The sequence below is a fragment of the Priapulus caudatus genome, unplaced genomic scaffold (assembly GCF_000485595.1).
Source record: "Priapulus caudatus unplaced genomic scaffold, Priapulus_caudatus-5.0.1 Scaffold36, whole genome shotgun sequence".
Lineage (NCBI taxonomy): Eukaryota > Metazoa > Priapulida > Priapulimorpha > Priapulimorphida > Priapulidae > Priapulus > Priapulus caudatus.
Window position 1 is genome coordinate 95,857 of NW_014577097.1, and position 12,259 is coordinate 108,115.

The following is a 12,259-nucleotide window of genomic DNA, read 5'->3' on the forward strand; positions in this document are numbered from 1 at the left end:
GCGCTATAATTGGCGGCAGGAATAGGCAATATGATCGCAGGGACGCTTCTAGCTTGCGTCAGATGGGCGGGCAGCCGCTCGTTGAGGGTGTCCGCGAGGGGCTGCTGGGTCTTGGTCTGGTGTTCCTCGCTTATTGATGCCTACCGCCGCAATAGCTGAAATGGAAGTCAGGCGTCCCTAAATATTCTCGCGCTTACGCGCTTCGCGGTTACTTTTAACAGATACGCTAATTCTGCTACTTCTGGTCCGCGTTTCGGATTTTAGCAGTGATGATGGTTATGCGATAGGATAGTATGAATGAATGGATTGGATGGATGGATGGATGGATGGATAGCATGGGATGGATGGATGGATGGATGGATGGATGAATGGATGGATGAATGAATGGGATGGATGTGGATGGATGCGATGGGATGGATAGATCGGATGGATGCTGGTATGACATGCGATGGATGCGATGCGATTGATTAATGGAATGATTGATTAAGATGAATTGATTTATTGAACTGGATGGCGATGATGGAAAAACGGACGACGTAATGACTATAGATGGTCTGGAGGGTAGTTATGAAAAATACGTCTAGGAAAAACTGCATGATTATACAGCCTTAATAACGACGCATTTGCGCGCACACGCACCCATATTTAGGCCACTGTAAAGTTGGTGCGCACATACTATTGACGTATTTAACGAGGTGGATGACGGCGGGCGAATTGTGTTCGGAGCATACAGTGCATGCGATCATAGTAAGTAGGGCAATCCTCGTGTGCGCGCTGCGGCGCCTTGTGTGCTGTGCGTTACATCTCCTTCGCAGACAGTGAGTTGTATTAACAACAAAACGTAATAAGATACGATTAGTGACTTTGTCTTATGGTGAATCGGCTGGACTGAATGGATCGACAGGCATGAATAAATCGTACACGCGATCATGGATGGATGGATGGATGATTGGTATGATACTGATGGCATGGATGGATGGAGGATGGATAGTATGAATGGATGGATGGGATGGCAATGGATGATGGCGATGGACGGACTGACGAACGGATGGATGGATGAGTCTAAGTCGGTTGGCAATACGTTCACTGTTTTTGCTAGGTACTATCACTTTTGCTAGGTAGAGCAAGAATTGCACAGAATATTGGTGATACGTGAAACAAGGAGCGAGGCTTCATTCGTACATGTGCGCATGAACGAACGCTCATCATCATCGCTTATCAGGACGCTGTGGTTAACCAGCACATCGGAACAGAGCTACCTACAACATCGCCGCCACGCGTAGATGCCAAGTTGAGCGCTCTCTTCTTCAGCTCTCATTCGACACCCATCACTTGTTAGAAACTATCTTCAGGTATGCTAAATGTATCGTTGAAATAGCGCGTTGGCATGTAATTTCTCAAATCAGTTTATACCGCATTACTCCAGTATCTCGCTCTAGACAGAGGGTTGCATTATGGCCATTTGTAATCGACACCTGTGCCCAGAACCACAGACACAGACTAACGAGCGAGAAATCTGATAATTACGATTATAATAGGTAGTTGCTGCTTGTTGTTCTAATCGCTAATCCTACCCATTCAGCTGACATGGTTCTGTCAGCACAACGGTGACACCTTCTACTATCCATAAATAAATCAAACTAGGCTGGGTATAGAAGGTAGATTTAGCATCAAGGCGACTCCTTCGGTGTGGGGGGCGTCCTCTTCTTCGTGGCCTGAGTACAGGATTGTCTCACCTGTTGACAGTCTCAGTTGTCCTGCCTGTATCAATCTGGTCTCACAGAGACCTAGCAGGGCTATCTTGTATTTCTTCATGTCTGCTGCCACTTGTGCTGCCTTCCCTGCTTCGTACATTCTGTGGATGTTCTAAGTGGCAATCTTGGTTGTTGTCTTGGATGTCAGAAGGGGAGTCGGCCTTGCAGCTTCCGTCAGGCTTTCACTGCAACGCGTCATACTCCTACGAGGTTGTGGCCCTTCCACACCCAAGTCTAGTAATGTCGTCAATGTTTCTGTAACAAGCTGTTTTTTCCGGTCTAGAGGTGTTAGCCATATCCCAACCCCTTAACCTCGAAAAAAGGTGGTCCAAATTTGTCTGGCCTCTACCCTTTGACCTGTCCAGCTTGGGTGACCCTGCCAGAAGCTTATGCTCCCGTTGGCATAGTTCTCCGGGTTATTGAGGCTCGCAAGCCACCACACCGCGACAAGGGATGGACCCCGTGGTGGAGAAGGTAGATTGGATAAAAGAAAGGTAGAGGAAAGGAGAACGTAGTTGAGGTGAGATGGTTGACCATGTAGGAAAAGTTGGCGTACTGAAAGAGCACGTGGGAAGTGAGGGAAAGAAGTAAAGGGGAGGAGAATGTAGAGGAGGTAGAAAGAGGGAAAAGTGGAAGAACTGGCGTATAGAAAGTAAGGAAAGGATGAAGTTATAATTATGAACTATGAGGAAACCGAGAAGGAAACCCTACCCGCGATCACGCTCGCGCGCCTACTGCGACCTGAAAAGTATGAAAGCGCGAGGAAAAGCACAGTCCATGAAAATCCATGGCGTGGTGTGACCATGGTGTGACACCATGTAGCTTAACAGTAGCTTACAGTACGCTCTTGACTCGCTTATTACGCTCTCACTGCGATCCTATGCGTTCCCAGTTTGATCTTCAGTGCGCTCTCAATGCGCTCCCACTGCGCTCAGTGCACTCTCAATGCGTTCCCACTGCGTTCTGTGCGTTCTCAGTGCGTCCAAGTAGCTCTCGCTGCGCTCTTACTACGCTCTCAATACGTTTGAAACTCGCTCACTGCGCGTGCGCGGCGTGTATATATAGAGCTTCCTGCGACCTTCAGGATCAGTCTACATTCAGCCGCTGTATGCGCCATGCCAAAAAGAAGAGGCATGGGTCGAGGAATGCCCCCTTCTTCAGGGAAGATTGGACAGCTGATGACTTCCTCCTTGTACTCATCTACGATGGCCTGGCAGACTTCTCGTACTAGGACAGACATGGTGTTATGAGGAACACTGAAGTCAAACTTCATACTGGCGTACTTGGCACCGGATGCTAGGTGGTGCATAGTAATTGCAATCTTCAACCCTGGTTCCATAGCCTTTCTATACATGGTGTCTTGTTTGGTGCATCTTGGACCAAGTCTTGCTAGGAGCTCATCAAACATCTTTGATTGTACTCTCAGGAAGTTAAAGAAGGATGCAGGATCTTCGTGTCGTAGCTCGGCCATTAGGCAGTGATAGTGGCCAAACTGAACTCTTCTCCCCACGTCTAACCATGGTCGAACCCAGCATCTCCTCTCCCTTCTTTCCCTCCTCCTTCTAATGATGTTGACAAGGGCCTGGTCATCTTGTGCCTGCATATGTGCTAACTGTAGTACAATTAGCACATTCTGCCTGTCTGCGGCCATGGTGAAGAGCAGATGCACACTGATTGTGTATAGAAGATGAAGCTGTATTTATACCAAAATGTGGGGGGGGGGTCAGTGAAAGTGGGATCGTAATAAGAACGCACTGTGAGCCTATTGAAAACGTGGGAACAACGCCATGGACGTATTACGAGCGTCATAGTCTCAGTGGCAGCGCAGTGTGGACGTAGAATGAGCGGAAACAAGCCCAGAAAGCGTAGTGGAAGCGTAGTAACGGCGCACTAAGAACGGGAGAGGCACGTATGGAGAGCCCAATGAGCGTACAGCAGTCGCAAACCAGTCGCAGGAGACGATTTCTGCGACCCCAAGTCGCTTCTATGCGTTGTTGCTACGTCCACGATACGCTCATGTAGTTCGCTTTGCTCTGCCACGGCGACTGTATACTGCGTCATTACACCGCTCATTACAGAGCGCCGACCCGCTGCGCTTGTTTTGATTCGGACCAACACAAGCGCCGAGGTTTGGCGCTCAAGGTAGCTCATGGCCACCCTCTTCCGTCTTTGATAGTTTCCACTGCGTCACCAACTAGTTCTCAGAGACCTTACTGCGCTTTTCCTCGCGCTTTCATACTTTTCAGGTCGCAGTGGGAGCGCGAGCGTGATCGCGGGTAGGTGTGACAGGGGTATTATTGATGCGTATCCGTGCGTGGGCGCAGTGATGTCGCACGTATATGCCGTTGCCACGTAGCGGGCCTGCGTAGGTACTGGTACATATTACGCACGATCTGTGCCTATACCGGTTGTTCACTTTGCTTGCGATCGCCAAGCAGGCGCGTAGCCAGGGGGGGGGGGCGGTGGGGGCGGTCGCCCCCACCCAAAACGCCGGCCAAAAAAAAGAGAGAGAAAGAAGAGGACGTAGGAAGAAAAAGGAGCATACAAAGACACATGACAAAGACTGTGTTAAAAAGATTATAAAAGAAACAACAGATATCTTTTAATTATTTAAAAATATTTTGTGAAGTGAGCTTTGAGCCCAGCGCAGTTCGCCTTTCATCCAGCTCGGCATAACATATCATGCGTACCTACACAATAATATTACTATCGAGCTCTACGGATATTTTGTGTACAGCGGGTCGGGTTCTCTACGTGCTACTTGTGTATTCTTATTGTGTGTCTGACCTGTCACACAGTCCTGCTAGCAATTATGGAAACCTTATGACGAAATGCTGATTGTTTGGTGATTGGTTGATTTAAACGTCAATATATTTATCACATGCATGATGCTCTTTTCTGAAGATATCCTAAAAAAAATCGAAATCTTGTTTAACAATATTATTTTTGAAAATTTAAGATTAAGAGTCGAGAACGGTACAACGAATCGTCTTCTTTCTCTAATGATTTAATGAAACGTCAGAGCTTCCGCGCTTCGCGTGGGAGGGGAGAAACTCCCCCCTCCCTGCAACCAACCCCTAGGAACCGCTCGCTCTTTAAGTGATTCGCACCAGGGGCGTAAATTCCGGGGGGTGGATGCATCCCCCCGCTCTTGAAGGAGGGGGGGATGGCCTGTACAAATACCCCCCTGAGATTCAAAAAAAGACAGAAAAAAGAAAGAAGGAAGAAGAAGAAAAAAGAAAGAAATATGATTGTTTCAATTTCAGCATAATGCATGAGAAATGAGTTTTTTAAATGTATGTATAACTGCGCTAATAGCCTACAGTACAATTTAGTGTTAATCATGGCGCTACTGCATGCGTAGCAAGTAAGACAGACTTTCGAGGGCGCACGGAAGAGGAAGGAGTGTACTGCCAGAGGCATATAGTCTCTCAAAAAGTACAAGTCGCTACGCGGGCTGCAGACTGGAACTTTACACCTAATATATCAAGCTTCTTTGCAGCAGATGAGAATTGTCTGTCTTGACGCCAGAAGTGAGATTTCGCCATTATTTAATTGAACACAATGGCCTTTGATGCGGGCTAGACCCTTGCAAATGAACTGCTTCAAGAAATGTTTCCAGACTCACAAATACAAAAGGTATGGTTGCAAAATACAAAAAAGGAAATTGTGGGAAGAAATTGCAAATTCTTACCTGTCGTGTTTTATTACATTGTATTAATTACTATAGTAACCTAACTGTGTACGCTCTACCTGAAAAAGTAAAGAAAAGTGTTTGAACCTCAACTGTAGGGTTGAGTATAGAGTTTGAATAGTGTACAGACATAAGAAATGGCCCACAGTACTGCCTCCAGATTGCCACTGAAGAATGGCTGAAATATTCAAATTGTCTGGGGGGGGCATGCCCCCAGACCCGCCCCTAGCAACTGGCATCACTACGGCACGTACAACCGTACGTTTGTAAATTTGGCATAGAAGCGTGCATAGTATGTATGCATGTTATAAATTATGTACGTGTCGTTTGTGTGTGCTGTGTACGTGTGTGGTAGTGTGGGTGTGTGCATTGTGTTTTGTTGTTATTGTTCGTTATGCTCGTGAGTATGTGTGTGTGGTGTGTGTGTCGTGTGCTGTGTGCTGTGTGTGTGTGTGTGTGCTGGCGTGTGGTGTGTTATGTTCCGTGCGTGCGCGATGCGCGCGTTGTGCAGTAATATTTATTGTGGGCTTGCCTATGTGCTCGTGCCTAATATGTGAGTGCTTATCGCCGATCATTCCCCCCCCACCCTCGGTACGGATTTACGGCCCACTGATCTACGCCGACACTTCACGGTTCTCATCTGCCGCTCCCCCCCCAAAAGAAAAACAACATACTTGTCGGCGGGAAAATGTTCGGCAATGTGCGCCATGCAGGCTTAACCTATCGCAGTCACCACGAAGCACACTGGTGCGTGTACGCGTGACGTGGTGCTGACAATCATATTAACTTGGTGTCATGTGCGGGTGAACAATTGCTGAGCGCACATTGCCAAACATTTTGCAGCGAACAACTTCGTGGCGCCGTCCAGTAGCTGTGTTGTAAAGAGTCACGTGATCGGCGCATGATTGGGCACAAAAATCATGTGACCACATATCGTGCTGCTATTGGTTACTACTTTACAAATGTTCCTAGAATTGTTCGACATTCAGCGCACATTGACGAACATTCAACGAACAATGTTCGAGATATCAAACATTTCCGATCTTCAGAAACATTGTTTGGAACAAATGTTCGGCGACATTTTTCACCGCACATGCATTCACGGACATTTCGTGGAACATTGCTACGATAATGTTTTTGAGCAAAATGTTCGGCAATGTGCGCCGGGCTTTACATAAGATTTACATTTCGGTATGCATCTCAGACTTCAGGCCAGTTAGCGTGCGCGTTTCGCACTACTTTTTAACTGTACAGTGGAGTATTCTCCTATATCTGAAGTCACCTAACTAATTGAAGAGAGTTAACTAAACATTAGTTTAACTAATTATTAAATTACGCCGCGTTCGTTTCATCTAATCGCACGTGAATCATCTTGTGTTGCTCCTTCTTTATTATATATTCAGAAGGAAGATGGCGCTGCTCGTTCTACAGCTCGTTTTCGCCTGCCTCGTGATCAGCTGCGCCACCACCTCTCGCCAGGAGGCGCGCGGATACAACGACCGCCACGGATCGAAGACGCTGCTCAGACTCGTTCCCGTGTTGACGCCGGAAAAAGTGGACGCCTTGGAGCAGGCGCGCGATGCTGACGCCGTCTGGCGGCAAGCGTACGAGAAGCGTGCGGGGCCCCGGCTATCGGTGATCAGCTCCTTGGATGTGCTACGCAGGCAGCTGCAGATGGTCAAGGATCGACAGAACAAGCAAGCGCATGGTTACCAGGCCTCGGCCAACCAGAACTTCCTCGACAGGCTGGGTTGATGAACGTCTTAACAGCGTTCATGATCCTAGTCTTAAGCGTAGCCACCTCAATATATATATCATGGATTAATAATGACAAATTGTCATTATTAGGCAAATTAGGCACAATTAGTCAAATTGTCATTGTCATTTAGACAAATTGTCATAACGTGTACCGCAGTTTTATCCCATTGCTGCTAACAAAAATCTTCTTTGTCAGCAAAACTGCTGTAAGCCTAAGAAGTAAGCGTTTGCACAACGTACGTTCCTGCCCCCCCCCCCCCCTGAGCTCACGAGTTGTCTCTGGTCTGTGGAATGCAATAAGACCGTTCGCTCTTTCGCAAATCAACATCCTGTTACTATTAATATACAGCCAGAAAACATAAAAGTTGGCAACATTATATTAATTAGATGGGCTGGTATCGTACACGGAACATAGAACATGGAACATGGAAATGTGAACCACAAAATTAACAGTTTTACATCAGAAACTATCTAAATATTTTCACCAACGGTTAGAATTGAAAATTAAAATTTGTAGTTGACCATTTGGCATGTCAAGAATTTTTCTGTATTATATAACATCCAATTTATCAGTCAAAACAGTGTGTGTGTGCGCGTGTGCGTGCGTGCGTGCGTGCGTGTGGGTATGTGTGCGTGTGTGTGTGTGTACGTGCCTGTGTGCGTGTGTGTGTGCGTGCGTGCGTACGTGCGTGTATACGTGCTTGTGTGTGTATATGCGTGTACACTTATAACATTATAGACGTAGCTCACTCCGTATTTAATCCGAAATCGTGTCATATTTACGATGGAAATCACGTACCAAGACATGCCAAACAAGATGCTTATATAAGTTGTATCATAATTCTTTAATACTTGCTACTTTCATATTTATAAACTGTAGTAGCAGAAAGGTATTCTGATACTATAGACGTTTTAGCAGTCAGAATAAAAGCTTCACCGATATAAATCCAGCACCAATATTTACAGGATAAAATGAAGGGATATTTTCATGATTAATTACAGAAAACAATTAGTAGTATGAGCATAATATTGAGTGGGTAAGGTTCAATGATAAGGCACTGATATAAACCATAAAAGGCGCTATTACATGATCGAGTAATTGTTCACCTAAGATTGATTTTTAGTCACTATTCAACTATTTGACTGGAACTGATGAGCTATTTATTTGTCTAGTCATTACGCCATAATACATCACTCGTGCCACGTCTCTTGATCGGGCACATATGCAATTCCTCATACTTGCACTACCACATAAACCTCTGTTTCACGCTAACATCGGGCCAAGCGAATGGTTTCTCTAGAAACAGCCGTAGCGTAGCGACATTGACTGCCACGTAAAATGCAAGCTCCATGGACAGCTTCCATGGGCTGAAGGTTCGCATGTGCAAGCGAAACATGAGGTAGGGAAGGATGAAGTAGCGGAACTCGAGCAGGCTCTGCGGAACGGTCGCCAGCGAGCAGCACGCCGCGAAGACGAGCTTCCACGGCGGTGTTCTGCTGCACAGCCGCACGTAGCACGACCAGAGCGCAAACACGTATGCGCCGACCAGGAGATACCTGACGAGCGCGTGCCGCTCGAACACCTTACGCCACACGTAGAATGGGTAGTGCCTGTTGTCGGCGAGTAAGTACGGGTGCACGTACGTGAGCCAGTGCACGGCCGGCAGCATAGCCGCGGCAAGACCGAGGGCGAGGCACGGTCGCCGCCGCAGGCAGCGCACGAAGTGTGCAGCCGTGCGGCGGCCGACGGTGAAGGGGAATGCGAAGACCGTCGAGAACGCGCACAGGTAGAAGAGCTGGGGGACGTGGAAGCTCGCTCGGTGCGACGACCGGTCGCCGACGACCAGCGAGCCGTTGTACGCGACAAACGCGACGAAGCCGGCAGCGAGGATCGCGTATGGCCACGCGACGGCGGCGACTTGCCGCGCGATGCCCGCGACGCCTCTCTTCGGGTCGGCGAGGACGCGGCGCATCGCGGCGCGCAGCAGATCGACATACTCTCGCTCGCTCAGCTGCCTGCCGTCGTCGCGCTCCATCGTGCTCCCGCACTGCGCGTAAGCGGTTACCCGTGCGGTGACGGCGCAGCCGCATGCGAACGCCGCCCACACAATGTTTGTCTGCCGCATCGCCACCGCGCACGCTCCGACCGCAGCGGCCGCCGCGTGGTTGCCATGGAGACTGAGCAGATAGAGCAGCAGGGCGAAGAACACGGATCCGGCGTCTGTGTAGTAGAGGAACGTGAAGAAGTACAGCACCGGGAACAGCGTGAGATTAATGGCTGCCAGCAGAGCTCTGTTCGTGGAGAAATCCTGTAAACGAAAGTTGCCTAACATTATGTCCGCATCAGTGATGGCAAAACTACCTCCATCGACTGGAATCAGTAGACATGGTTAGTCGCTACATTGCAGAAGAAAACATTCCTATTCTATTTCTTAATGATATGGCCACGTCTCTTATCGATTAACTAGTTAATATAGGATACATTCGTTTCAGTTATCAATTTTTAATAAAGCGCCGCAGAACAACAGGATTTATTCAAAGGCTACAGATCTTACTACACTTGCTACCATTATCACTAGTAACACAACAGAAATTACAGCTGCAATTATTACTCATACTGCTATTTGTTTTCGTGTTGCTATTATTACTATCCTACAGATTTTCTTTTACTAGCAGGTCCAAAATGACAAAGTACTTTTTATTACCTGTCTACATCCTAATTATAACCACCGTGCTTAATTATGAAGCCAGTTAGATTTTCAACCATTATTGTCGACAAATGGATACACGGAGATACTTTTGTCATTCTACTAGAGCTATGCTTCTACCAATGTCAGCTCAAAATACAAGCTCAGACATATACGCTAGTGCCTCCTACTGAGCAAGATTGTGCGTCATATATATGTACTTGCTAAGCATCACAATATTTAGTTAGTTTATAAAACATTCATTACTGTGAATGAAAAAACATGACTAAATGTAGATGAAAGAGTGAACTATAGATTAAAACTCATTATACCTTGCTAGTCTGGTAATGGAGTTTCCAAAGAATACACCAAATAACATAGAGGTTTCCCACAGCAAATAGTACGTTGATAGATCTAAGCCAAAATGGTGTGCAAAACTCCAAGTTGTGAAACTTGAACAACACTGCCAGTGGTTTCAAGAGGCCAACAGAAACCAGGTACAGACCAGGTAGAGTTGTGATCATTGGGTCCCACTGCAATGTACAAGAACATGTTGATATTTAGGTTTAATTTTACACACCATAGATTGCATATCACAAACTGTAATATCTAATAAAATCATCAAGATTTTAGCCAAGTTATTCAAACAAGGCCTTTTGTGATTTTTGAAGGTACGCCTTTTGCGAGGTACGGTCCGGCATATTAGATAGTACCAGGGTACGTTCCGGTATACCGGACCCGTAATTTTGGTAGTTTTGTAAATGTGTTAAACTAATACGGGGTGTTAAACTAGGATTTGGCCGTGTCGACAGACGTGTCAGTCACAGCGCCAGTACCATTGGCATTGCCATGGCACTCCACTATCGTGACTATGTAACTGGATTGAGCAGGCGACACTGCCTTAGTGACAGTTAGTCTTACTCTAACTCTTAGTCTTAGTCTTACTCTTAGTTAGGCTGATAGGGTCTATGTCCCCCAGAGTACTGCCGAAACGTAACTATCTAATATGCCGGACCGTACCTCGCCTACTCCAAACCGTACCTCGACTTTCAGCCAATGTCGTAATACATACCGCTTGTCGGCAGGAAACGCGCCGCTTTATGCTCCCGTTCCTTATTTCCGGTCCGTTCCCGCAAAATATTCGTAACCCTTACCCTGTTACGTTTAACCTCCCGACCCTTTCTACAAGTGTCAGCAAATCTATACGTTTCCAACCCATTAAGATAGTCATACAAATTTTCCTGTTCCACCACAACACTTGGAGCCATTTTTCAAAAATCTTGCGCGAAAATGCGTGAAAATGTTGTAAACATTGCGAAAGGAAAACGCATTCCCGATCATCGCGATATTTGCAAAAGGATTGCGCGCATCAGTGTATATAGGTTGAAATTTCTTCTTGGTTTCACAGTTTCATACTCCAATCCAACTTTATAAAGATATCATACTGGTCTGTATGTATATTTCAAATTTTGCGACATCAGTAGTGGGTGGAACAGGGACAGTCAGGGTACGGTAGGGAGTAAGCGAGGTACGGTCCGCCATATCAGATAGTTATCAGGGTACGTTTCCGTATACCGGACCGTACCCAGGGTACGTTCCGGCAGTACCCTGGAGGGCATAGACCCTATCAGCCTTGGTTAGACTTAGTTAGCTCCAAGAAACGGTATTGCGACGGTTAGAATACCGTTTATTGACGTTATTGATATACGTATATTGACGTTAGTCACACAGCCTAGTCGGGTTAGGGTTAGGGTTAGGGTTTATGGTTCAAGGATAGAGAACATGGGGGCCCCCAATAAAACCAATGTCATTTACATCAATATAAATATAATATTATAATATATCAATATAATAGGTTAGAGTTACTAGTACTAGTATTACTATTAAACTTATAGCCCAACCAGGCTGTGCGACGGATTGTCTATACAGTCTATTGTCTATACAGCCTATATTGTCTATACGGATTGTCTTATAACCCTAGCAATACCGTTTCTTGGCGCTAGCTTCAGTTACTGAGTTAGTCTGACTTAGATTACCTTAGTAAAGTTGCCTTCGCAATATGACTGAGCTTGTGGTATATGAAATATCTCATCCATATACGGTTCTGGTTGTTCATTATTTATGACAGTCAGAATATATATACTCAAGCCAAAGAAAACTCCTGAGACTTCTAAGAATAACAAATTCGCCCCAGAATACATGGGGGCAGCCATTTTGGAAGAACCACACTGTACACATCATAAAACGGAATGTTATAAGCCTAATACAAACTTTACAAAATGATTTAGTGAATACTTTCTGTAGAAATTATTCTGATTATTACAATATTTTCCGTTTATTGTAGTTGTTATATAAGCTGCGCTTTT

At 46.1% G+C, this 12,259-nt stretch overlaps 2 protein-coding genes across 2 annotated transcripts; one reads left to right on the forward strand and one right to left on the reverse strand.

Moving 5' to 3' along the window:
* Nucleotides 1–1,080: 1,080 nt before the first annotated feature.
* LOC106818545 lies at nucleotides 1,081–7,483 on the forward strand. The gene is made up of 2 exons (XM_014823249.1): nucleotides 1,081–1,352; nucleotides 6,852–7,483. Exon 2 carries the CDS (start codon nucleotides 6,859–6,861, stop codon nucleotides 7,201–7,203), a length of 345 nt encoding a protein of 114 aa, XP_014678735.1. The 5' UTR covers nucleotides 1,081–1,352; nucleotides 6,852–6,858; the 3' UTR covers nucleotides 7,204–7,483.
* Nucleotides 7,484–8,032: 549 nt separating this feature from the next.
* LOC106818536 (putative Dol-P-Glc:Glc(2)Man(9)GlcNAc(2)-PP-Dol alpha-1,2-glucosyltransferase) lies at nucleotides 8,033–12,124 on the reverse strand. Its single transcript, XM_014823237.1, has 3 exons — nucleotides 11,930–12,124; nucleotides 10,226–10,426; nucleotides 8,033–9,515 (listed from the first exon to the last, which is right to left on the reverse strand). The coding sequence occupies exons 1-3, from the start codon at nucleotides 12,104–12,106 to the stop codon at nucleotides 8,451–8,453; spliced, it is 1,443 nt and encodes a 480-aa protein (XP_014678723.1). The 5' UTR covers nucleotides 12,107–12,124; the 3' UTR covers nucleotides 8,033–8,450.
* Between the last annotated feature and the right edge of the window lie 135 nt (nucleotides 12,125–12,259).